At 41.2% G+C, this 26,421-nt stretch overlaps 1 protein-coding gene across 1 annotated transcript in view; it reads left to right on the top strand.

Moving 5' to 3' along the window:
- The window catches only part of lrp5 (low density lipoprotein receptor-related protein 5), a 101,976-nt gene that overhangs the window by 2,327 nt on the left and 73,228 nt on the right, over positions 1–26,421 (top strand). Inside the window, exons 2-3 of the mRNA XM_037106972.1 lie at positions 24,731–24,931; positions 25,038–25,254. Of these exons, the coding sequence (XP_036962867.1) occupies positions 24,731–24,931; positions 25,038–25,254 (418 nt within the window). The remainder of the gene's footprint in view (positions 1–24,730; positions 24,932–25,037; positions 25,255–26,421) is intronic.

Genomic DNA, 26,421 nt, shown 5'->3' with positions numbered 1-26,421 from the left:
CTGTATTGGCATTTATGAGTAATGATTAATGATCACATTCATTCAATCATAATTTTTTCTGACCATATTTCACCACTATCCTTCTGGTTTAAATGAGGCGTTGGTTCTAAACTCAATTTTAGTAGTTTCAGCAAACTCCCTAGATGTTTTCGTTGCTTGATACAGGCCAAGAATTTCACCCTTCTGAAATAGAGTGACATATCCACAGGATATTCCTGCATGGTTGTTTAAGAAATGAGAAGCTACTCAGTGCATCAGTTAGAGTAAAATAACTTGTTGCCAGCTGAAACATATTAATCACTGCAGCAATTATCCAATGGTAGGCTCTGACCTATTTTCTTAGTTAAACCAAGGAGACTTTTTTTTGGCCAGGCAGTTCCAAAGCTAAATTACTAATTAATCCAAGTGATGACTGTAAACTGTTCAGGAAGCGATCTCAAAATGGATCTGTAGGCTCAGGTGGTAGAGCGAGTTGGCAAATGTTTGGGGGGACCGTGGTTCAAATCCCGCCCTTGCCACATGTGTCATGGTCGTTGTGTCCTTGGGCAAGACACTTCACCCACCTTGCCCACCTTACCTTGTGAATGTGTCTGACTGCTGTATGTTTGATGTGGTGGTTGGAGGGGCCAAAGGCGCTGAATGGCAGCCACACTTCCGTCAGTCTGCCCCAGGGCAGCTGTGGCTACTATCGTAGTTTACCACCACCGGTATGGCTGTGTGTGAATGAATGGAACCTGGAACCCTGTCAGAGCACTTTCAGTGTCTTGAAAAGTGCCATACGAATCCAAACCATCATAACCTATAAGCTGTGTATTTACAGGATATAAAATCATTTCATGTTACACATGCCCTTCAGCATGCAAATTTCGATAATTAATGGGTGAAAAATCTGTTAAAACTCTTGTGGTTTATCCAATTTCATATACTTTGTTAGTTTGTTAATTAGGCCCCATAACGAAAAGCACAGAATAGTCTCTCTCATTTTCCTGTGAAGGGACATTACCCAGGAGCAGCCTCAAATCCAACCTGAATTATCAACAAATTCACCCAAGTTAACATTTTAAAACTTGTCACTTATATTTCAATATTTTAAAATTGTTTTGGATTCAAATCGCTGTCAGCTGAATCGTTATCGAATTGTGAGGCCAGTGAAGAGTCACACCTCTATTACACAAATCAACGTATTTACATTATCAATTATGTTGACACATTGCACCAGCCCTATTACAATAGTTATTTATTTAACATCTTTAACTTTCAAACTCTGAAACAAACTGAACAATTTTGAAACACTGCTTGAGTGCTATGATATTTATCCTAGTTCTCTTTTAGGCTCGGTCCAATTCTTTCTTTTCACACTGCTTTTCTTCATTAGTTTTTTAAATTACTTTTCTTTGACGTTAGCAATGGTTGGGCATTTTTCTGCTCTTTTGCCTTTCCGCCAGTGTTCGCAGTTTGTGATTGAGCATGAACCTATCTGACAAGGTGAGAGCAAGCACTGCGCAGGGGAGGGGTACTGCCTAGTACGCAGTCAGGGTGTTTACATGACTCACAAGAAAACAAAATTATTGCGTTAGTCTGACTATGATCAGATTTATAAGATGCATGTATACACCTTAGTCTGACTAAAATCGGACCGGATCGGATTTCTCCTAGTCGGATTAATACACCTAGATTATTCGATTGATAGTTGCGTTACTCCTGGATGTATATGCTCCATCTGATGGGATCGGATTTTTGCGTTCTGTGCAGGCTCGAGACTTTATTTACTGGGGCCGTGAGCTGGAAGTAGAAGTACGATGTAGCTTCTCCTCGCTCTTCATATGGCATCTTTCTCGAATGTGGAGGCAGCTGATGATGTAAAGAGGTCAGCTGCTGGTGGGTCTGTTACCGCTAATTGAAATAGGTACAGCGCCACCTAGCGTACCGGGCTATGACATGCTTCGGCCAGTAATTCGATTTTCTCACTGCCATGTATACTCAGATAATTGCAGTTGTCTGATTGAGCAACATATTGTTGAACTATAGCTGTAATCTGACTAAGCTGTGCATGTAAACGCACTGACTGTGTGAGGGAGGGGGGCTGCCAGCAGCATATGTACAAGCATGAATGACACTTCTCAGACACTTCCCTCGCTCTGAATGGTCGTGTTGATTTGGAAGTGGTGGATTCTTGCAAACCAAATTATGGCCACTGAGTGGAGCCATAGACAGTGGATTTTTACACAGCTGATCTGTATCTTAGTCTACTGTAATATTTATAATGACAATTTTAGCAAGTATAACAAAAAAATTGTTACAGACTACAATTTTAACTTCAACTCATATCATAGCATTGTGTCTTTAAAAGGAGAATGATATTAGTGTGTTCTCCCAGATGTTACATCAAAGTCGTGGCAGAGGCGATAAATACATGTCACTACTGCCGTTACTGAGTTATTTGACGTGGGAGTAAATCCAGATAATTTACATTTAGATTGCACACAAAAGCCAGATGTGCGGTAGTGGTAGCACTGTCACTTTTTCTTTTGGAAATTAGAATATTAATTTGAAAGTAAGAGGAAAATGACTGGTAATGTGGTAATGTTCAAAATCCAAAACTACTATCTATAAGCGCAACAGACCTTTTTAAGTAGTTTGCCTTGCGATCCAGCAGAGGGTGTGCTAAAACTTCACTATCTACTTGACCTACTGTGTTCCCATTGAGCATTGCCCTAGTGCTGGGCGATATGGCTGAAAAATGCATCACCATATAAGTGTTTCATCAGTCGATATAGATAATTATTTGAAATGAGAATGTGAGGGGGGTCAAGCACTTGAATAAGATTCTTGTATCCAGACTTATCAACTGTTCTGAGTGGTAAGAAAGTCCTTTGCTAAATGATGTTTTGTTGTATGGCACTGCTGCCGAGTACCTCTCCATGATGGTCTGTTGCCACTTGTGTGGTGTTCCATTTGTACCGGCAGATGTCGATGGCTGTGGCTGTTCGACGCTGCTGTACTCCCATGGATGAGAGTGGATTTGTCGTAGTGCCAGACTTGGAGATGTCGACCTTGCGTAGTTTGCAGACAACATCGGTCTGACTCTTGTCGGAGTTAAAATATCTGGTGATGTGACCTTTCCTCTTTTATCCAGAGTTTCCTCTTCCACAATCACATACATTTTCTCCTTTCACTCCACGCCACTCTTAGTAGCAGTTATGAGGCACGATGACGAAACATGAAAGTGCTACTGTGCATGTCACTCAGGTCGAGAGGCTAAAGCCCTTCCTCTGCCTACGTCCTCCAGAATGCCTCCAGGCTGGCCATGTTTTTTTTCTAACTGAGTTCAGTGAAATTATCGACGTTCTATTGAACGTATTTTCTATTGATATTGATCACTTGGCTATTGCAATAGATATTGTTTATCGCCCAGTCCTTCTCTTGACCTACCATTTAAATTCTAATGAGATTATGTGTTTTGCTACAAAAATGAATGTAAGACACTAGTGAGCAAAGTTCACTTGAGTGGACAAGCACAACACCAAAGCATCTGAGAAGTAGTTTGTGGAATTATTTTGGGTTCTGCACCATAGATTGCAAATAGCTAACAAACATAAGGCTGTCTGTCAATCTTGTACAAAGCAGCTGTCTCACTCTACAACGACAACAGATCTACAGACTCACCTGCAATCTTGTCACCCATGTGAAGCAGTGGAGGCCAAGGCACCAAACACCAGTGGAGCTGCCAGAGTATTGTCAAGTGTACAACCTTGTATGACGGCCTACTATTTGGCACACTCAGCTTCAGCAGGCCCCTTGCCAATGGCCAAGCAAACAAACACTGTTTATTAAACTCTGTTAAGCAGAGTAGATATCCAGTGTCAGTGATAGCTGAGACAGCACCACTGAACCAAGATAAGTAAGTTCGGTTCTAATCACACACCATGCACCTTTTATTAAGACACTGCGACAGAAATCACTGAATACAATATGCCAAATGTGTAAAGGGGCGTTCAGACCGCACGCGATGGACGTGAATGGAGCGGCAACTCTACATCAAAAATCAATGTAAATGGCGCGATGACGCACGATTCAGGCGCCGGCGGCGCGAATGGAGCATCTGGCGTGGCACGAATGAAGCGTCGAAGCGTCTGAAGCGTCTGAAGCGTCTGGGGTGTCTGAAGCGTCTGAGGCATCTGGGGCGTCTGGGGCGGCGCGCCTGGAGCGTCTGAAGCGACGCGAATAAAGTTGAAAATATCCAACTTTTCAGGCGGCATCGCGCTGCGACATCCAATCAGCGACAAGTTAAACCGACGACGTCACTTCTCTCATGTACGGTTGTTTACGGTCGCCCAGAGCAACATGGAGGAGAAGCTGATAGTAGCTGTCTGTGGGCACCCGGTGCTGTATGACACCACTGCGATGTTCTACAGGGACAAACTAAAAAAAAAGAGGAGCCGTGGGTGAAAGTCAACGTGGAAAGAGCCTCGTCTTTTTTTTTTTCAAGCCATGCGAATGACGCGAATGACGCGAATGACGCGAATGAAGCGAATAGTCCAAAATGATCAAGCGGCGCGATAGAAGCGTCTTAAGCGATTGTATTCGTGTCTGTCGCGTTCGGTCTGAACACCCCTTAATGCTGCCCTTTCACTTTAAGTCTTGTGTAATATCTCAATAGACATTAGCAATGCATTACACACAACTCTGTGTACCTTATCTTCTGTAAGGACCAATAATCTTAACATGACATCACCTGGCACAAAAAGATGGTTGACTGTGCCTTGATCTGGTCCTGCCAGAAGGCAACATAAAGTCACCTTAATGCCTTTATTTTGTAGGGCTGGTGATCATTTTAAAAGTGTCAAAACTAGAGCCTGAGCTTTGCTAATAATACCTTAACAATACTTTAATTGATATATGACTTTGAAAATGAAAGCTTGTCTTTCTCCAAGCCCATTCTTTTTTTGGCTGGAGGCACAATCAACACTTGACGAAACAGGGCGAGAGCTAAGGCTGACAGAGAACACAACAAGAACAACAACTCCTGATACTTTTCTCCTGATAGTTTGACATTTTGGGAATTGTGACTGAATTTGGAAATATCTGATCTGCTTCAGGTCAGGAGAAGTGATTTTGTGACCGTGCTGAGGAGGAATGGGAGGAAGAGATTGATATCTTTTCCTGTTTGTGTTGCTCTGGTGTGAAATGCAAGGAGGTTCTGTGGTCTCTGGATTACATACGCGTCTGATGATGGGTAGATGGGAAGAGAGGAAAAATGTAGGAAAGAGAGCAAAAAGACAGTGATGAGAAACATCGGTGAGAGACGAGAGAGAAAGGAGAAAAGAGGTCAAAGGGAAAAGTGGGGAGGACACAATGAAAGGAGAAGGGAGTAAGAAAAAGGAGCGAAGCAAAGTTTGGAGAAACAAAGGAAGTCTGTGGCGGTCTACCTTGATTTCTCTTGGGTCTCCTCTCACACACACAGGTGTGCACGCACACACGCATGCACACATGCACGCACTCAAGCACGCACACATGCACACACACAATCCATATAAATATGCACCCCGAACTCATCACACACATTTTTCTTGTCCCAGCTGGGGAGGTGTGAAGAAAATCTTTTCCTTCCTTGTAACCCCTCACACACCCACATCCACACACATACAGAGGGTTCTCCTAAGATGGGTTCTGATTAGAAGTAAAGGGGGGGGGCTGCTAGTTATCTCCAAGCAGAACAAACAAAACAGGAGGACTTAGAAGCAGTGTGTGCATGAGTGTGTGTGCGTAACCGTGCGTATGTGTGTGTGTGCATTGCCTATGTCTCATTTGCACATTCACACTTGTACGGATATATTCAGGAAACAGATAGGAAACAAAAACAACGTAACTTTCTCTGAAGATTATAAATGTCAGCTACTCCTTATATGTTCAGTATACAGGTCGGCAACAAACGGTTATCATGTCTTTATGTGTTTACTGCCAATGTATGTAACACTGTTACTGTGAGGATACATGACAGTTAAACATTGAATGTGTAATAACTAAATCCTGACATGTAACAGTGATTTTTGATAATTTACGTACCAATAATAACAATCATGACAAAAATTTTACAAAGTCTGCCGATAGATAAGAAGCTGCAACTGGCAGTAAGCGGCTCTCTTTTCTGTCAGCAGTGAAGTGATGAACTCCATGACAGAACATTATAAAATATGATAATGTATACAACAGCATTTAATGGTAAAATACAAGTAAAGTTGCTGTAGGCTTCTATCATAATTATGCACCATATATAAAGTTCATTATTATCATCATCATCATCATCATCAATCATTATTATTATTATTATTATTATTATTATTATTATTATTATTATTATTATTATTATCATCATCATCATCATCATTATTACTATACTACTACTATTCTTATGAATATTCTTGACTTTGAATGGGAGCAGCTGGAGGGTGTGGTTATTATAGACACAGATTCAATACTTAAGTGATATTTATCATCACAGTGACAGAGTTACATACCCCCTGCCTCTATTTTTTTTTTTTTTAAACACCACCACATCGATCCCTTGTACTATTGAAAAGCTTGCTACACCCCTGCTGTAGATCTACCCTGGCTCTGAGAGCTTTGGAATTGCTACAACGTTAACCTATTCGGAAAATCGTTTTAACCACATTTTGAGAATCATTCCAAGACCTATCAAATGCGAGTTGGTTCCTAAACAAGACACCACAGTGCGTGTTTAACTCAAATAATGTGGAAAAGTCGTATTAGGTTTATATTTCCGCAGGCAGCCACTCACCTCTGTTTATTTCTGGAAAATCCTTTAGGCTAAGGTGGAGCGGCTTAGATTCCACTATAGCCACAGAAGTGAACACTTTTTTTGTTGCTTTGTTTTGTTTATAAAAAGCAACGATCGAGCAGTGCAGACGTAATGTCGATATTATCTCCATGTGTAGATGTCATGTCCATATTTATGCCTATGTAACAACATAGCAATGGTTGCTTGCATAGCAGCTAGCAGCTTGTTACATATCAACTGCTGCCACTGGAAAAATAGAATAAAAAAAAAATAAAAAAATTCCCTACCTACCCATGACCTCAACTGACAACAAACAGGAACCAATTTTTGTTTTTTGTTTTTTTTTAGGCCCAAGTATGAAAGAATGTATCAGAACTGTGCGAAATAGGTCATTGGCCTTTTGTGATGTGGCAGCCTGTTTTTGAAACATGTCTTTTAATGTCTGCGTTACAGATGTAGTGGCAGTAGCACTCGACTGGCCATCAGACCCTCTCTGTAAATAAAATTAATAAAAAATGTCATTATTAATTATTACTGTCACTGTTACTTAATACTAAGGGTGCAACCAACAGATCACAAAACTCACAATTTAGATCATATCACTTTTGTTAGAAACATGTTGGATCATTTTTTAGATCAAAACAAAAAGGATTATTATTAAATGAATTATGAATACTATGAATTCTACTTTGGCTCTTATTTATATCTAGACACTTGTTATATTCACCATTTTGTATTATTCTTTATATATAGTGTATTCCACAAATAATTCACAAGTATTATATATTTCTGATATTACTATTGGCTGTCTGTCTCTCTTTCTGCCTGCTCGTCTGTTGTCAGTGGACTCGATCAGTCTGATTGGTCAAAAGGCTGCTGAGCCACAGGTCGATGCTGTTCCGGTGAATGGAGCTGAGATGAAAGTCAGTCATCTCGGTCAGTTTGTGTTCACTAACTCAGTCCACCCAGTATGTGTTTTTCTCAAATCCTCCTCACTGCAGCTCTGCATCAATATTTGGGGAATTACAAGGTCGACTTTAAAAAGTGAAATCTACAATTAATGAGCGGTTCAGATAACATGCCAAATCACAGATCAATTTTGTTCAGTTATACCACTATCTGGTCAGTTTGTATTGGTGACAACAGCAAATTAGACAGAGAAAACTCTGCATACACATACATGATGCACCCGAGCTTGAGGTTAACCAAGGTTACCTTGCATTCGCTGAACAGTTGAGGGTGATGGTTGCGCAAATGAGTAAGTAAATTGGAAGTATTACTGCCTATGGCAACAACTTTCTTCTTGCAGCTCCTGCAGTTAGAGCTGCCATCCTCAACCAGCTGTCCCAGAGCATTCTTATAGAAAATGCCCAGACTACAGATTTGTTTCTCTTTGAAGGCGGAAAATTGCCCTGAGGACCGCTACTGTCAAGTCCTCCCTCCGCCATGCCTTCTTCACTACATAACAAACTCACGTCGTACGCTGCACCTGCGTAGTGAGACTTGGATAAAGTATCTCATGAGTTTTCCACACCGTGGTTATCGACTGCAGCCGTTACCATGGCAATTAATTAATATATTATACATGGAATTTTACCATGGTTTACCGTGACACTGGTAACCGTTACATCCCTACATTTGGCACATGTAGAAGTGTAAAAATAGTGAAATTCACATTCCCCACTCCCAAATTGCTCCTGATGTGCAGTTGGCACATTGCATGGCAGCTTCTGCCATCAGTGAAGGCCCTGTGATGAGCAGGTGACTTGTCCAGGGTATACCCTGCCCTCTCCCAGAGACGGCTTGGATTGGCTCCAGGAAAAACCCCATGACCCCATAAAAGGGATTAAGTCGTTACAGACAATGGTTGGATGGATGGATATTCCCCACCAAACCTAACTAAACTACTGTTAATTAGACTAAAGTTTGCAACATTCTACTAAATCAACATACAACAAAAACTTCTTATGTTTTATTCACTCCTGACTAGGATGCATCTACTCCGTAGGGACCTCTAACTTTCCTCATCCAGGTGGAATTTCATGATCACCAGTCACATAATCAGATGTTCCTCTTGGACACTTGGATACACTTGCTCTAAATGATATCATGAATCATAATCACCCTCACTGAAAAGTGGACCCTGTCTGGCTCTCATTCCAGAAGAGGGATTTTAAAAACTCAGGAGGGCTGATTGTCTCAGTGACTTTCCCAAATTAAATTTGGTGATTTTATTTTCTACATAAGGCCACCTGACTCTCACTGTCTGTGACAGATGCTCGAAGTGTGAGAGACAAAACATGAAACATATCTGTGTCTAAGGTAATTGTCTTGAGTGACAAAGTATCACTGATTGGGCGACAAATCAGTGTTCTGGTACAAGAGTTGATTTTAAGATATGTATGATGTGTTTGATTTCATTTGTGCATTTTAAATGTCAGATTAATAGTAGTGAGCTGAACTGGGAGTGTCAGCCAGTTGTGTTTTTCAGACAAAATACACATGCTGGTTTTTCTGCCTGCTGGAGGAATGCTTTTTTGCTGTTACCGGGGCAGTATCGGTCACGTAGCATCCAAAGTTTTGAGAGTTGAGAGATTTGTAACATATAGCGTGTTTGGAGTGTATAGTTAGTTTGTTATATAGTTTTTGTGTTGTGTGTTTAGAGTATAGTGTAGTCGTTTTTTTGGGTTGTGAGTCAAAACAAGGAGGAGACTACTGAATGTGGAACAGGCAGGAATGAGTTGAGGATCCTGGAGCCGGAGGCATTGCCTGCATTTAAATGTAAATAGTTAAATATAACTTTGTAAATTTAAAAAACTTATGCACAAATTTGGCCATCCATCCATCCATCCATTTTTGTCTGCTTATCTGGGGCCGGGTCGTGGGGGCAGCTGCCTGAGCAGGGACACCCAGACTTCCCTCCCCCCGAACACTTCCTCCAGCTCTACCGGGAGGATCCCAAGGCGTTCCCTGGCCAGCTGGGCGACATAGTTGCTCCAGCGTGTGCTGGGTCTTCCTCGGGGTCTCCTCCCGGTGGGACATACCAGGAACACCTCCCGGGGGATCCTGAGCCACCTCAGCTGGCTCCTCTCGATGTAGAGGAGCAGCGACTCTACTCTGAGCTCCTCCCGGGTGACAGAGCTCCTCACTCTATCTCGAAGGGAGCGCCCTGCCACCCTGCGGAGGAAACTCATTTCAGCCACTTGTATCTTGGATCTTTTTCTTTCGGTCATGACCCAAAGTTCATGACCATAGGTGAGGGTAGGAACGTAGATTGACCGGTAAATCAAGAGCTTTGCCTTTCGATTCAGCTCTTTCTTCACCACAACAGACCGATACAATGACCGCATTACTGCGGCCGCTGCACCGATCCGCCTGTCAGTCTCACGCTCCATCCTTCCCTCACCCGTGAACAAGACCCCAAGATACTTAAACTCCTCCACTTGAGGCAGTAACTCTCCCCCAACCTGGAGGGAGCAAGCCAACTTTTTCCGGTCAAGAGCCATGGCCTCGGACTTGGAGGTGCTGATTCTCATCCCAGCCGCTTCGCACTCGGCTGCAAACTGCCCCAGGACATGCTGGAGGTCCTGGCTTGAAGGAGCCAACAAGACCACATCATCCGCAAAATGCAGAGATGAAATCCTGTGGCTCCCGAACCAGACCCACAACAGCCAGAGACTTGAGGTACTCATGGCGGATCTCATCCACCTCTTGTGCTTTGCCACTGAGGAACTTCCGGACTACCTCAGTGACTTCAGCTTGGGTGATGAATGAGTCAACCTCTGAGTCCCCAGCCTCTGCTTCCTCTATTGAAGGCATGCCAGTGGGATTGAGGAGATCCTCAAAGTATTCCTTTCACTGCCCGAAAATGTCCCCAGTCGAGGTCAACAGCTCCTCACCACTATTGTAAACAGTGTTGGTGGAGGACTGCTTCCCCCTCTTGATACGCCGGATGGTTTGCCAGAATTTCTTTGAGGCCGACCGATAGTCCTACTGGGGCGGGCCCACGTCGCTCCTTCAGGTTGTCCCCGGCTGGGTCCTGTGGGCAACGACCCGGTCACCAGGTGCTTGCCTGCGCGCCCCAACCCCAGACCTAGCTCCAGGGTGGGGCCCCGGTGACGCCAATCCGGGCGACGTAAACGTCCTTGGTGCTCTACCTGTCATTAGGGGCTTTTGAACCGATCTTAGTCTGACCCGTCACCTAGGACCTGTTTGCCTTGGGCGACCCTACCAGGGGCATTAAGCCCCAGACAACATAGCTCCTAGGATCATTCAGGTGCTCAAACCCCTCCACCACGATAAGTTGCCAGTTCAACGAGGAGCACAAATTTAGCAAACAACAATTTATATTTGCATTATAACTAATGCAGTTGGTTCATTTAACATATTTGTGGATTTCACAGTAAAAAATCTAACTTTTTCCTACTCTGATTTTATGTCATTTTGTGATTTTAGAGTCCATAGTGTTTATATAGTATGTCAAAATGAAAAAAATAACTGTACAGTCACACGTGTGAGGTTGTGCTGAAAATAATGACACCAAAGAAGGCAAGGCAAATAGTTTTTAAGGTGAAATATAATGTCAAAAGTAGTCAAAAACAGCCAATTATATCCCTGATGTCCCAACCTCATTTAGCCATCCATGAAGAAGCTACTTAACCTCCCACTTTTCTATAGGAATACATGATTCCTACGGGCAATGCACTAGTTCAACCCATAACAATTTCAGACCACAGTTCTGTCATTGTGAAAATGAATCTAGGGTCAGATAATCATCTTAAGTCCTGGAGGCTCAATGCCTCACTGCTAGCAGACACCCATATGAAATAGGAAATACAAACAGCTCTATCCAAATACTTGGCTTTCAGGTTCATTAATATAAAATGATTATGAAATGGGAAATAAAGTTACTAGACTGTTGACTCTATAACTTCAGAAAGCCCAATCTAACCTTGAGTCCCTCAAATTTAACACCTAAAAACTAAACTGACTGAGACCCATCCTAAGGAAATATCAGATGCTTTTACAAAATATTTTGAACAGTTAAAGATCCAGATCAAGAACATAAGAAAGAACAAATTGATGGGTTTTTGAGACTTTACAAAATGACAAATGATGAAGCATCTAAACTGGTTGAGCACATTTGAGAAGACACATTTAAGAAACTATTACTAAACTGAAAAACAATCAATCGGATCACCGGGAATAGATGGGTTTGCAGGGTGATAATACAAAGTTTTTGTGAATGATCTTTTCTCTATTTTATGTAGAGTTTATAATTATATATTACATTCAGTACAACCCCCAAAATCGAGGTGGGATGCTATCATCACTGTCATCACTAAGGAGGGAAAAGACCCTCTACAGTGTACTAGTTATCGGTCCTTAAGTCTTTTATCTAAAAAATATTAACTTTGATTCTAGAAAACCAGAACGCAAAATGAATATACTCAGACAGTGGCGAGGGACAACCAACCGGCTTCTCAGCCTAGACACCCAGAAAGCATTTGATGTAAGTGATTTGTCATTTCTTGAACAAAGAAAGACATGAAAGAAATGGGTTTTGAAGAAAATATTCACCAAGGTAAGATTTAAGCGTCACTTTTCTGAAGTTTGTGTGATTCAGGGCGACACCATGCTTTTTGAGCTTACATTGAACCTTTAGCAGAGCTTTACACCAAAACATACAGATCCAAGGAATAGCAGGTGAAGGAGGGTCAATTCATAGGACAATTCTGTTTGTGGATGATATTTTGCTTTTTTAATAAAACACCCAATTACTTCTGTTCCAGCACAAATGCAGTGTTGACATAAATGGGTCAAAGATGAATAAAGATTTTAAAAATGGAAAAAAATGAAAATGGCTAAAAATACCCACTTTCTATCTTTATTAGAGTGTTTTGTATATAACTCAGCAACAGGAATTTGTTTTAAGAATGCAATAAACATTTTTCAGTGAATTATTTGATTTCTCCCATGGAAAATGTCCTTCCTGGGTAACGTAAATGGTTTTCAGAATTAATAAAGATTTCTATCATTGTTTGCATTTAAAAGTTTTTAGCTAATTATAGTTAGAGTAAGTATAATTAGAATAATTACTTCTCAGAAAACAACATTTTTATCAGAATTAATGTAATATATTTGGGCATTTAGCGTTCCTGTTTGTCACACAATATTTAGTGCCAAAAAGAGAAAAAAGATGGAAAATGTCATTATGCGTAGCCGCTTATGTCTTTTCATGGGGTCGCAGGGTGTTGCTGCTGGAGCCAATCTCAGCCTTGTCTCAGGGAGAGGGCAGGGTACTCCCTGGACAAGTCGCCAGCTCATCGCATGACCCTCACTGATGAGCAATGTGGGGTTCAGTATCTCGCTCAAGGACACTTAGACATGCAGCTCAGCCTTGCCCGGAGCCGGGATTTGAACCAGCAACCTTCCAATCACTAGTCGACCTGCTCTACCTACTGAGCTACAAGCAGCAACAATGTAACCGCAATGTAACTGTAAGAAAACAGGTTCAGTTGTTTGTAACATAAAAACATCAAAACATTCAAAAGAGCTTTTTATTCAACAATGTCAGTGTTAAAGTGACCAAGTCATTTACAATATTAAAATATTAAAATGTTAAAAAACTAGGTGATTTTTCTGAATGTAACGATAAGTTATCACTTAAAATGCAATGGATTTGATTTCACAATAAACTCAACTAAAAGTTCTGGCTTGCTTTGTACATTGTTGCTGATCTGCATTTATTTTTTGTTGTTTTTGTTGCTATTTGTAAGAAGAAAAAAAAAGACTGGGCAGATAGATACTGATAAATACATACAAGATTTATATATCTTATCCATGTAACTGCAATAAGGTAACAAGTATTGGTTTGTACTGGTCTGTCAGAAACATCAATAAAAAATAAAATAAAATAAAAAAAAACTCAACTAAAAACAACAAATCTTTCAACGAATTCAGTAACTGAGTTAAACAAGTACATTTTAGTCTACTACAGTAACTAACTAACTAATGAATGTTCAAGTAACTTTAAACCAAACTTTTTTTTCCATAAACCTGTTAATGAATTACACTTTAAAGCAAAGAATTGAAACTACATTTTTCTCTTGGATATCTTTTCTTCTATCACAGCCTGAGGGAGCGGAGCAGGTGAGGTGAGCTACCAAAAACTTTGGAAGGTTTACCAGTCCTGGGGACATAATTTCGATGAGCGATTCATATCCGGCTCAGGTTCTGACAGGATGGCTTGCATGTCAAATGCATAATAGAAAATCACATCAGGGGTTGTTGGCCAGGCAAATGAATTTTCCCCCATTATCCATTAGGTTCTTGTTAAGGAAAACCAGCATCTCTACCCTGTTAGCAGACAGGCGGTTCCTCTTATCAGTGATGTTTGAGAATGCACTAAAGAGTCTCTCACTGTCCACACTTGTGGAAACTTGGTAGCAACAGCAGCCAGTGAGTGAAATCGTGTGGCATTTGCCCTCCAGTATTATAGTGGATTGTCTGACCTCGGAATAGTTTGCTCCGTGTGGTAAGTCTGCACCTGAACAATGGCTGATTAGAGTCTCACAGACCCTGTCTCCGTCTCCCTCTCTTCCAAGATCTTGTCAAAGACACTGCCCAGACTGCTGCTTGCTGTGTTTTGACATGGTGCCTTTTTCACATCTCCTCTGACACTTCACTGAGGGTCTTCTGAACCTCCATCTTCTCCACCTCTTGAAAGAAAGAGCATCCTTAGCAGGCTTCAGGTTGTCTGTTTTGGTGAAATGCCTGAAAATAGATAAATAATGTTAAGTTTCCAACCATTAACAGAGCTAAATATACATTAAAATAAAAATAAAAAGGATTTGGTTTGAATGCTGTGCTGACTTACATTTGATTCATTATAAAGTATTATCTTTGATTCATTATAAAGGGAAAATGTACATTATGTACATTCTAAATGTACATTACTTGACTTGCCTGTCTTTGTATTTGTGATCCATCAAAGTTGCAATTGAGTAGAGTGTGTCAGTCTCAACCTAGCTGAAGCGTCTATCCACTACCTCTAGAAGAGTGCTTTTCATTGTTTTGACTCACTGGTCATTGGTCTGCTATCGAGAAAGGACACATTTCAGGACTGTTATGGCAGGGACCACATCAGTTGTAATTGCAGTTTCTGCATTCACAACCCTCGTCAACTCTTCAAAGGGAGCTCAAACCTCCACTGTCTTCTCCAATAGTTCCCACTGGTTCGCTGTCAGTGTAGCTGGGAGGTTGTGGTCAGCAGCATAGACACTCAGAGGTTGCCTTGGCTCCAGTAGGCTCTGGATCATGCAGAGAGTGGTGTTCCATCTAACTTGCACATGCTGTAGGTGTTTGACAGGCATCTTCATTGCCCATTGACCCACTGCTTTTCTATTTCCCACGTGTTCAGCTTCTCCTTGATTGCCTGTTTCACATGGTCTGCTGTATGAGATCCACAAAACATGTGAGCATGTAGTACCGTACGTTTTAACTCAAAAGTGGAGTCAATCCTGCATGCAGTGAGGCAAAACAATGACATGGGGCAAAGGTCTCCAAATGTCTGTCGTAAAGCTTGAAGCAGTCACATCTCTTAAATCATCTCGTAGGTAGGTCACAAACTTTGCTGTAAATCTCAGGTAGGGCGGTATGCGAAAGGTAATGCTAAGATGGTATGTCATACCATTGATTCAAAAACTCATGAAGACGGTGAAAACCATGATCCTCACCCATGGAGATGGGCTGATTGTCCAGAGCGATGAATTCAAGTATCTTGGCCATGTCGCTGTCTCAAGGATATTTCTATTTCTTTTTCAAAACATCCCGAGTGTTTGCTACTTTGGGGCCTTTGCCTGTGTTGTTTGAGTGAACTCTGTGTGTTCCTTTTGGTGTTAGTTTTTTATGAGCCGTATCAAATTCCAGTGGCGCTGCTCTGCTGGCAACACAGAGTCAGGTGCTGCTGCCGTTTTTTTAGCGTTTATTGTTTTTACTCCTTTTACTGTGTTTTATTTTATTGATTGTGTGAGTGTGTCTGCGGGTACCATGGAGCACCATGGCGTATCTGCGTGTTTGTGAATCACAGCCCATATTCTCGCCTCCCTTAGTCAAACACACGCCTTTGTTAAACCCCCGCTATTAAAGGAAGCATGCAGCAGAGCGCCTCGCGTTAGCTGTCTCAAGTAACAGACAGTTAACAGGAAGCAGGTCAAATTTGTCTTCAAAATAAGAGCTTTACATTGCGCCCCATTGGAGTTTAGAACTGGGTTCCTAGTGGGGGGCTTTTAATTTGAAAGTAGCAACTGTTAGTAGCTTGCCACTACAACAACAAACTGAGAGACCTAGGAAAGCTAACATCTCCTGGATCTCAGTGGATTCCCAGTTGCTCGTTTTGACATTCGCGGATTAAGTCATTGTCAACTGCAATGTCTATTCTAGCCATCTTCACCATACCATAACACCAGAGCACTACTGTTTACCCTCACCACACCTCACAGTCACACCATGCCTGTTTAGAAGCTCAACACTGAAAAGGGTCCAAATCAAATACAACGGTATGGGGGTATATTAAAAATTCATATCATAACAAAATATACAGCGGTATTCGGTGTGAATCGGTATACCGCCCAGCACTACTCAGCGTATGTACCACTGAGGAGTGGTAATGCGGCCGAGCTGCAGCTCATACTGCAGACTCTGTCCACAATCAACTGCAACTTGGAGATCTTAATCACTATAAACTGGAACTGTCCCTTCCTGGATTTGAACAACATATCAAGTGTGGCACTCGAGACAATAGATTGCTGGACACATGTTATGGTAATGTTAGAAATGCATACAGTGCCAGACCAAAGCCCCCTCTGTCAAACCATAATACAGACCATCTGATACCCACCTATAAGACTGTTTTAAAGAGCAGTAAACCATTAACAAAGACAGTGACTGTATGGTCCAAAGACCACACCCGACGCTATTCTGCCCCTCTGAGGAAGACAAATTGCTACTCAAATTCTTTTATCCCTTCAGTTATGAGGTTGATGAATGCCAATTTTAATGAGTAGGGTTGTGCTTGTCGTTATTTATTTATTTACTTGCAATTGCACAGGTACATTACATCTCTGTTGGGAACCATGAGTTGAACTAATTCACTGAATTAGTGTCAGAGTTGTATGTCTAATGAATGATTGTTGTATGTGATGTGTTTTTTTCTTTTCTAACTTAACTGAACAGGGAGCTGTAAACTGAATTGCCCATATGGGATGAATACTTTTTTTCTGAACTTAACTGAACTGATGAAGCCACTGACACTATTACAGAGTTAAATTCTGTGTAGATTGTGTGGCTACCAAGACGGTTATTACAACCTATACCCTAACAATAAGCCATACATCACCAAAGAGTTAAAGGACTGTATCAACCGGAAAAAAATGACGTGTATGTATGGGGTTAAAATCAGTGCAAAGGGAGCTTAATCGGTCATTAAGGGATGTGAGAAGGAAACATAGATGTCATAGAACAGAATATTGTTTCTATGGACTCTAAAAAGACTCTGGGTCTCCATGAAAGCTGTTACCAACATGACATAACATAGAAAGTGCCTCATAACATGTGATGAGCTGAGTAAAGCAAACAAACTCAATGATTTATTTCTCAGGTTTGATACACAGGACTGTTCTTTGGAATGCAGTAATGTACTACAGTCAATTACAACTGCTGACCCCTGTTCAAGGTTAGTAGTTGATCCCCTTGAAATCCAGTCACCGTATTCATGTATGCAAAAAGAAATCTTCAGGCCCTGATGGCATATCTGCTTTTCTTCTTAAGACCTTTGCAGCAGAGCTAACCCCAGCATGGTGCCCTGTGTTTCAGAGGTCTGCAGATTCTCATCTGGTTTCTGCCCTCTGGAAAAAAATCTACCATTATTCCCATTCCAAAGAAACCCTGTCCCACAGAAAACAATGATTACAGACCGGTGGCTTTAACTTCTGTTGTCATGAAATGCTTTGAAAAATACTTGGTATGTTGAAATCTTAAATCTGAACTAGATCCACTCCAGTTTGCTCATAGGCAGGGGAGGAGTACAGATGATGCAATTAATAGCATCACCCACCTGACTCTTAGCCATCTGGAGGATCCCAAGGCTTATACATGCCTTTTGTACACTGATTTTAGTTCCACTTTCAATACATTACAGCCTCATCTGCTCTTACAGAAAATGACCCAGATGAATGTTGATCCTTTCATTATTAAGTCATTTTATTCTTTTTTAACAGATAGAACCCAGAATGTCTGGATTAATGACTCACTTTTAGAATCCAGAAGCATCAGTACAGGTGCACCTCAGGGCTGTGTTTAAGCTCACTGGTCCCGTTCACCCTTTACACAAACGACTGCACCAATAGTCTCCCGGGCTCCCTAACCCTTTTTTTTTTTTCAATTTTCTGACGACACTGCCACTCTCAGCCTGCTTCACCAGAACTCAGACCCGTCATTGTTCTCCACAGAGTTTAATAAATTTGTTCAGTGGTGTGAAGGGAACTACCTCATCATTAAGATAAAAAAAAAAAAACAAGGAGATGGATCATACGCCACTGTCCATACACAGGGAGGAGATCAAACAGGTCACATCTTACAAGTATCTGGGTATCCACCTAGATAACCTCTTCAGCTGGAGTGATCACGTAGACTGTGTGTGTTCTTGTTTAAATCAAAGGCTTTATTTTCTACACAGACTGAGGGTGTTTGGTGTCAGCCAGAAAGTCATGTTTTTATTTTATCAGGCAGTGATGGAGGTACAGACTGCTGTGAAGGTGAAGGGGAGGACTGACAAGCTCTCCCTTCAGTCCATCTATGAGCAGTCTGTACTCAGGCAGGCGCAGAGGGTATCAGACCTGTCCCAAATCCCTCAAACGGATTACGAGCTCTTGCCTCCTGGCAGAAGGTACAGAATCCCCAAATGCAAATTCAACCATTTTACATACTCTTTCGTACCCACCTCCATCAAAATTTTAGATGAATCTATACACTTATGCCTGGGAAGTGTGCAATAACTTTGTGTTCTGTTCGTTTTATTTTTTATTTGTTTTAATCTTTTATTGGATGTGTCATGAGTGTGTATGTAGACTACGCCAGTATGCCTTTAGCTGTTATATGTATTTTTGTGTGTATTTATTGTTTTTAATGGCAGCTACTACTATGCGCGCACACTTCGAGTCCATGACAAATTCCCCTAGGGGACAATAAAGTGTATTCTATTCTATTGTATTCTATTCAAAATGTATGGTATTAAATGCAGCTGTTTTGTTACCCCCTCGTGAAATGGAAGTATTGCAAATATTACATGTCGCCACTAGGCTGCTTTCGTTTTCTAAATTAAAGTATTTCCACACGGCAGACATTTTATCCAAAGGTGTGCCAGAGTAAGGTCGAGTGTGTGTCTGCTTCCTGCCACAAATTGTGCTGCGTTTAAGACAGCTGATGTAAAAATGATTGGGCTTCGGTCCACGTTCAAAATTGCTGATCCCGATTAATGAAAAAATGTCCATATCAGTCCCGATCCCGATCCTGGAGATCGGATTGGGACATTCTTAATAAAATGTAATTGGTCGGCTTTTCTAGACTCTCCAAATTTTATTGGACCGAACAGCCCAAATTCTGACTGTAAAACTAGTCAGTTCGCAGAGATTTCAAGCCTAATTACCGTTTTACAGATGCGTCATTCACAATGTTAGCTTGTGGGAAAAAGTCCCCAGTGCATCACATGGGGCCAGTTGTTCAAAACATTTAATCTGGATCAAAATGATCCGGATTTGGAAATCCCATTTTTTGCTATCCAGGATCAGGTAATCCATTTTACGTTTATGCCGGTTTTTCAAAGCAACATTGGATTGGATCACCTTGATCCAGATACACAGTTTTCATGATTATGATGCACCTGAGCCTGTTGAAGAACCAGACCAACCTCTGGCGTTCTGTCAGAATGAGGGACTGACTGGATGTGTAGTCAGGGATGCAATTGTTAGAAATTATTTTTGACAGGTTCATCTCTGATGATTGTTTCTTTGAAATTATTAATACAGTGGTGAATGACAGAAAAATTAAAAATATTATTTTTGTTTGTTATTAAAATCTGTTTGGGGGGATTGTTTCATGGGGACAAGATCATTTTTATTTTTACTTTACTATACTGAAAGGCTTAATTGGTAGCCTATGTCTACTTTATCAACTTTATCACTGTAACGGTTAAACAAGTCTAGTGCAAAATATAAGTAAAAGTATTTAAACTAAATGATAAAAATGTATTATTTGATCAATTTGAAAGTTTTACTACATTTTCTTCCCGAGATCCACCTTGAAATCCTACCCCCTGGTGGGATCAGGATAATCCTGTTTTTTTGGAAGTTATCCAAATCCTACTGAAATGTTTTGAACAACACAAACTGAAGGTTTGATCCACACCAAAACTAGGATTGGATTCCGTGATCTAATCCGATTTCAGAATCCTTCTTTCCCTTTTCAACAACCCATTTTCAAGATTTGATCCAATCCGATAACCAAAATCCGATCAGATTACCTTTGAACAACTGGCCCATGAAGATGCAATGGCTTGGCTTCAACAAAAACTGACTTCAAGGCATGCCACTCTTTGTGGGGGCTTGATCTCAATGGTGAGGCCAGCCGTATTCTTTGCAGAAGAAGTTATGATCAAGCCAACTGCATTAAATAGTCCTCCTCCTCGTCTTCGTTGGTTTTACTGGTGGACTAAAAATCACACTGCCATCCACTGTATCGCAGGTATAGAACATCATGTTATTCAATAGACCCATTCACACTGCTGTTTGGATGCGGGGATCCTGCCAGTCCTCCCCATCTATGTGAATGTCTCGGAGGTGGCAAGGGGTGAAATTTTGCTCTGGTGCTGATCCGCCTCTGGAGGTAGTATCAGAGGCATAGTATTAGCAAACCGAACCAGTGTGAATGGTTAAGATAGCTGCGCATATCGAGGGCATGTCAGTCTGACAGTCTGATAACTACACAGGTCCCTCATTAAACTACATAAAGAGAAATGTCCCAATGAGCAATGTAACATGACCAAACAACAGTAACTTAGTAACTGTAACTGTCTTTGGCAGCTTACATTGGAAGAAGTAACTATTTGATCCCTCACTGATTTTTAAGTTCGCCCACTGTCTATAATTTTAATGGTAGGTTCATTTTAACAGTGAGAGACAGAAAATCAAAAAGAAAATCCATAAAATCACATAAAAGATATAAATTATTTTGCAATTCATTGAGTGAAATAAGTATTTGATCCCCTGTCAAACAACTGATAAAATAACTGCAAATGTGAGGTGTGGCAGTCAGTAGCATCAGCGGTGTAAATGTGGATGTGTGAATAATGAGGTGTAAGGTGTTGTGATGCAAAACAAAACAGAAATCAAACAAAAGACAAAAGCCTGCAAGAGCTGGCGCAAATGAGTCCAGGTGAGAGAGAGAGAGAGAGCGCACGGCGCTGGTCGTTGGCCTTTTATCCTATGGGAGCGTTAAGCCCAAGTGCTCTGAATCTGGCTGGCTGCCGCAATCACACTCCTGTGGTTCCCTTGTGGACAAATGGAAAAACACAGTAATTCATAACCATACCTGCCTCAGACTGGTTATGTCAGGCAGGGGCTGTCACAGGCCTCATAAATATTTCTCTCAATGTGGTGAAATTGACCTGTCGCCTTAGCAGAGAATCACCCCCAAAGCATAATGCTTCCACCTCCAAGCTTGACGGTTGGGATGGTGTTTTGGGGTCATAGTCACAATTCCTCTTTCAAACACAGCGAGTCGAATTGATACCAGAGACCTGGATTTTGGTTTCATCTGACTACATCACCTTCTCCCAGTCATTCTCTGAATCATTCAAGTGTTCATTGGCAAACTTCAGAGGGGCCTGTACATGTGCCTTCTTAAGCAGGGGGACCTTACGGGCACTGCATGATTTTAATCCGTTATGGCACAGTGTGTTACCAATGGTTTTCTTGATGACTGTGGTCCCAGCTGCTTTAAGATCATTTACAAGGTCCTCCGGTCCTGTAGTTCTGGGCTGATCCCTCTTCTTTCTCATGATCATTGATACCCCACGAGGTGAGATCTTGCATGGAGCCCCAGACTGAAGGAGATTGACGGCCATTTTGTATTTCTTCCATTTTCGCATAATCGCACCATCAGTTGTCTCCTTCTCACCCAGCTTCTTGCCAATGGCCTTGTAGCCCATTCCAGCCTTGTGCAGGTCTACAATCTTGTCCCTGATTTCTTTAGATAGCTCTATAAGCTCTTTGGTCTTGCCCATGATGGAGAGGTTGGTGTCTGATTGATTGATTATGTGGACAGGTGTCTTTTTATACAGGTAATGAGTTGAGATTAGTACTTTATTAAAGCGAGAGGACTAATCTGTGGGAGCCAGCATTCTTTATGGTTGGTAGGGGATCAAATACTTATTTCACCCAATGAAATGCAAACCAATTTTTGTCTTTTTTTATAAGATTTTCTGGATTTTCTTTTTGATATTCTGTCTCTCACTGTCAAAATCAACCTACCATTAGACCGTTTCTTTGTCAATGGGTAAACTTATAAATCAGTGAGGAATCAAATAATTAATTCCTCCAATATGAGGAAAAAAATACTGCAGATATGTACGTGGAGAAGTGTCCGTACTCTTGTCCTGTCCTCCTGCCTGTCCTCCTGCCTGTCCTACAAACTCTTTGTCACATTTCTGCCCGAAAAACAGCAACTGAGACTCGAGTGACAGAGTCAGACAACATACAGTTTACTGATGATGATTATAAAATTAAGAGTGTAAAACATGACTTTGTCACTTTCCAGGATGTTTGGAAAGTGTGAGAATTGGCGAACCAATTCTCACACAGAGCGACGCATCTCTGCCAAGATGGTCGTGTGAGAATTGGCGAAAGGAGAATTGGTGTGAAAGGGGCTTCTGACGGGTGCGCTGTCTAGAGTGAGTGAGAATGGGACACACAGGTTCCTCGTTTAGTTCCACTCAGATCTGTTCTTAATCTCTGTCTGCAAGCTTTTATTCTTCCCTCTTACTTATTGAAACCACGATTCCTGCTCAGTATGTGTTCAAGTTTTATCTGTTAGGTGCTATTATATAGCTGGCAACATTTTATAAAAACAAACTACAATAACTAACCAAGCACTTCAACTTCCTGGTCCTGGTACTTAGTGAAAAGCAAGAAACAGCAAGTTGTGGTCATATAAGTATGCTAGTGTAGACTTTTAAAAGGACTGTAAGCATGTCCAATATTATAAAATGAAGGACTGAATAATTGTTATTTAGTGTCTTTCATGGACTGTGTGTTGTGTTGAGACAGCGGACACTGACAGAGACCATGTTTCTTAATACTATGGGATTACAGTAGGCACGGTTGTGCCAAACCACAGCGTAGCAGCTCTGCCACCCTGCCAGGCCAAAACCACAAGCTGTCACAGCACTGTGGCAGCTGCTGTGACAGTTACTGCTTCGAACAGTGGGAGGAAAAGGTCTCTGCGTTCCAGATTCCACAACATACACAGCCAGTTTGAGTTCTGGAATCTGGACCCTGATCACAAATATCTCTTTTGCTGCCCTTCTGATAAAGATTTCCTATATGTTGTCCAACTTGTTTTTGTCTTTTCATTTCAGTGTATGAAGCATTCAAGTACAGAGATGTCAGTGTAATACATGTTCATGCAAATAGAAGATGTGTCCCATGCTTGTCTTCTTTCTTTTTGATTGCCTCTGAGAATGGCTGCCACATGGCAACAATATCAGAGGTTTTATGATTTGACAACGCATGGTTTGGCTTTTTGCCAGTGAGTGGCAATCATGCTTTCAGTTACTTAAATTGTCACTGTAACAAATATCTTCTCTGTAAGTTAGCTGCAGTATTGGCAGGCTGTGGCTCAGGGGTAGAGCCAGCATATTGTTATCGAAAGGTTGCTGGTTCAGTTCCCTTGGTCTGCGTGTTGAGGTGTCCTTGGGCAAGATGCTGAACCCCAAACTGCTCCCGATGTGCTGGTCGGCACCTTGCATGGCAGCCACCGCCATCAGTATATGAATGTATGAATTACTGTAAGTTTTTGATATTGCCTAATCATGTTTGGTATTTTGTTGTATTTTGCTGTGAACTTGACTGTGGCATGGTTGGGGTGTAGAAGCAATGATTTGACAGGATATACTAGGCCTTTAAACTATCAGCTTAATGATCAGCATAACAAATATGTGACACTAAACTTCTCTTAGATAGGGTTGGAAGACTGAACAATAATATTTTCGAAGGTCAAAATCACCTTGATGAATCAACAAATTCATATTTCAGTCTGACTTCATACACATTTTTGATATGAACATGATCAAATTAAATGGTTTGCGAATGTGAAAACTTTCCAAAACTTGCTGAGGTGAATCACATCTTTCCTTTAAAAACAAGGAAAGATGTGATTCACCTTTTTGCCGTCACTAAAATAGTTGCAGTTAGTTCAACTGATTGTCATGTCAAATGTTACTGAAGCCAGACCAGTTAAAGTAAGTCATTTCTTTTAGCAGATGAGTTTAGTACAATTTGTTCAATTCATTTTACTGTCACAATCATTTCAACCCTGAACCAATTTATCAGTGCTAGAAATGCAGCACTCAGCTATAATCCATAATCAATTCATTGTCATATTGATGGGATGAGCAAGTAGTTGCCTGGCTGCAGATGGGTTTTCATGCGTCCAGTCAATGACACCATTCAAAAAGTGTGATGTGAGATACACAGTTAAAGTATTTTGGAAATGTATTGCCAGGTATTCTCATTGTGGTAAGAAACTGTACCACTTGGTTTGTAGGTATTAAATGTCATGTTACAAATCTAACTGAGAAAAATTTCTCTTTGTCAGGCACACCTCTCCTCCTCTTTGCTAACCGGCGTGATGTACGATTGGTGGATACAGAGGGCGTTCGGGGTGAGTCAGCCATCGTTGTGAGTGACCTGGAGGATGCAGCAGCGGTGGACTTCCTGTATGCTGAGGGCCTGATATTTTGGACAGATGTCAGTGAGGAGGCCATTAAACAGACGCAATGGAATCAGTCATCCAACTGTAAGATTCCATTCTGTTGCCTGTGTTTTTCTTCTGCGTAGTGAATGATTTATTCAGAAAGACCAGTGACTGTAAGTTTCACACTGTGTGTTTTCACTGGTTGCAGCTCTTAAAGAGGCACTTGGAACTGGTCAGACTGTGGTAGTATCAGGGCTGGACAGTCCTGATGGGCTGGCCTGTGACTGGTTGGGAAGAAAACTCTACTGGACAGACTCAGAGACCAATCGGATTGAAGTGGCCAACCTTGATGGCACCTCTAGGAAAGTCCTGTTTTGGATGGACTTAGACCAGCCCAGGGCTATCGCTCTCAACCCGGCACAATGGTAACAAAACACACACACACAGTGTTTCCCACACATAGACCTTACTTGGGCTGTCCACCCATTTTAGCATTTTATACCAATATACCATACTTTTTTATTTGTCTAAAGAACAATACTGTCTGGGTTTATCCACTAGTGAACAATCAACTGTCACTTTTCCTTTTCCATTTACTGTCAATCACACATGCTCTCCAGACAGAGAGAGAAGCTAATTGCTTCAACATCCCTCCATGGACTGATTGTGATTCGACCCCTCTTATTTAATGTAGGCCTACATATGCTGCTGTTTTGTACAAACTTGTAAGTATACTAGGTTGTTGCCATCTCATTTGATGCAAGCTGATTTTGATCTGCCACATAAGTAACAACAAGCTCTATACATGACCCACCTGCTGTTATGAGAAAAGAATCCGTGGTTGAAAAAAGTATTAAGGAGAAGTATGTTTTCCGTCAACTTTATAAAACCTTCTGCTGACAATGAAAGTGGATTAGGTTGCAAACCAAAAGGAGAGAGAAAGAGAGAGGAGAGAGAAACAGAGAGGCGAAGCAAGCCAGTGTATGTGTATTACAGTTTTTCTCGATTGTTTACACACATTTTCTGAAAGCATGCCTCATACTCTCAGAACTCTACACACAAATCAAAAATCACACACACAATTAGCAAAACCCCTCAATTCTCCTGCAAAATGAAACTTTACATTCAAAACAATGTTATTTCTTCTCAAAATGGTATCTTGTTTTCAAATGGCACACACACCATCAAATGAAAAGACATTTAGAAGAACCAGTTGAACACTGATGTGCTCAATGTAAAACACTATAATGAATGGACAACACTTCTTCTTTGATCATAATGACTTAGGCCTTTTTTTTGTTCAGTGTTACAGCTCATACATGACTGTGTTGTAAAATATTTGAGAATATTGTTTTTATACTCAGGACACACAAATACGTGGTAACAAATATATTTTATCCACCTTGTGTTGGTAATCTTTCAGTTCTGCAATACAAATAGTAAAATACTGTAAATACTGTGTAGGAATACAAAGTAGGAATACATTTCCCAAATACTTGAAACATACTGTATTTTTACGGTCAACAGAACAGTCCACAGGCAATACTGTACTACTGTACTCATTGAGTACTGTATTGATATGCAGTACTGCA

The sequence above is a fragment of the Acanthopagrus latus genome, chromosome 8, assembly GCF_904848185.1.
Source record: "Acanthopagrus latus isolate v.2019 chromosome 8, fAcaLat1.1, whole genome shotgun sequence".
NCBI lineage: Eukaryota > Metazoa > Chordata > Actinopteri > Spariformes > Sparidae > Acanthopagrus > Acanthopagrus latus.
The sequence above is the reverse complement of the archived record's forward strand: the minus strand, read 5'-3'. Positions and strand labels throughout refer to the sequence as shown.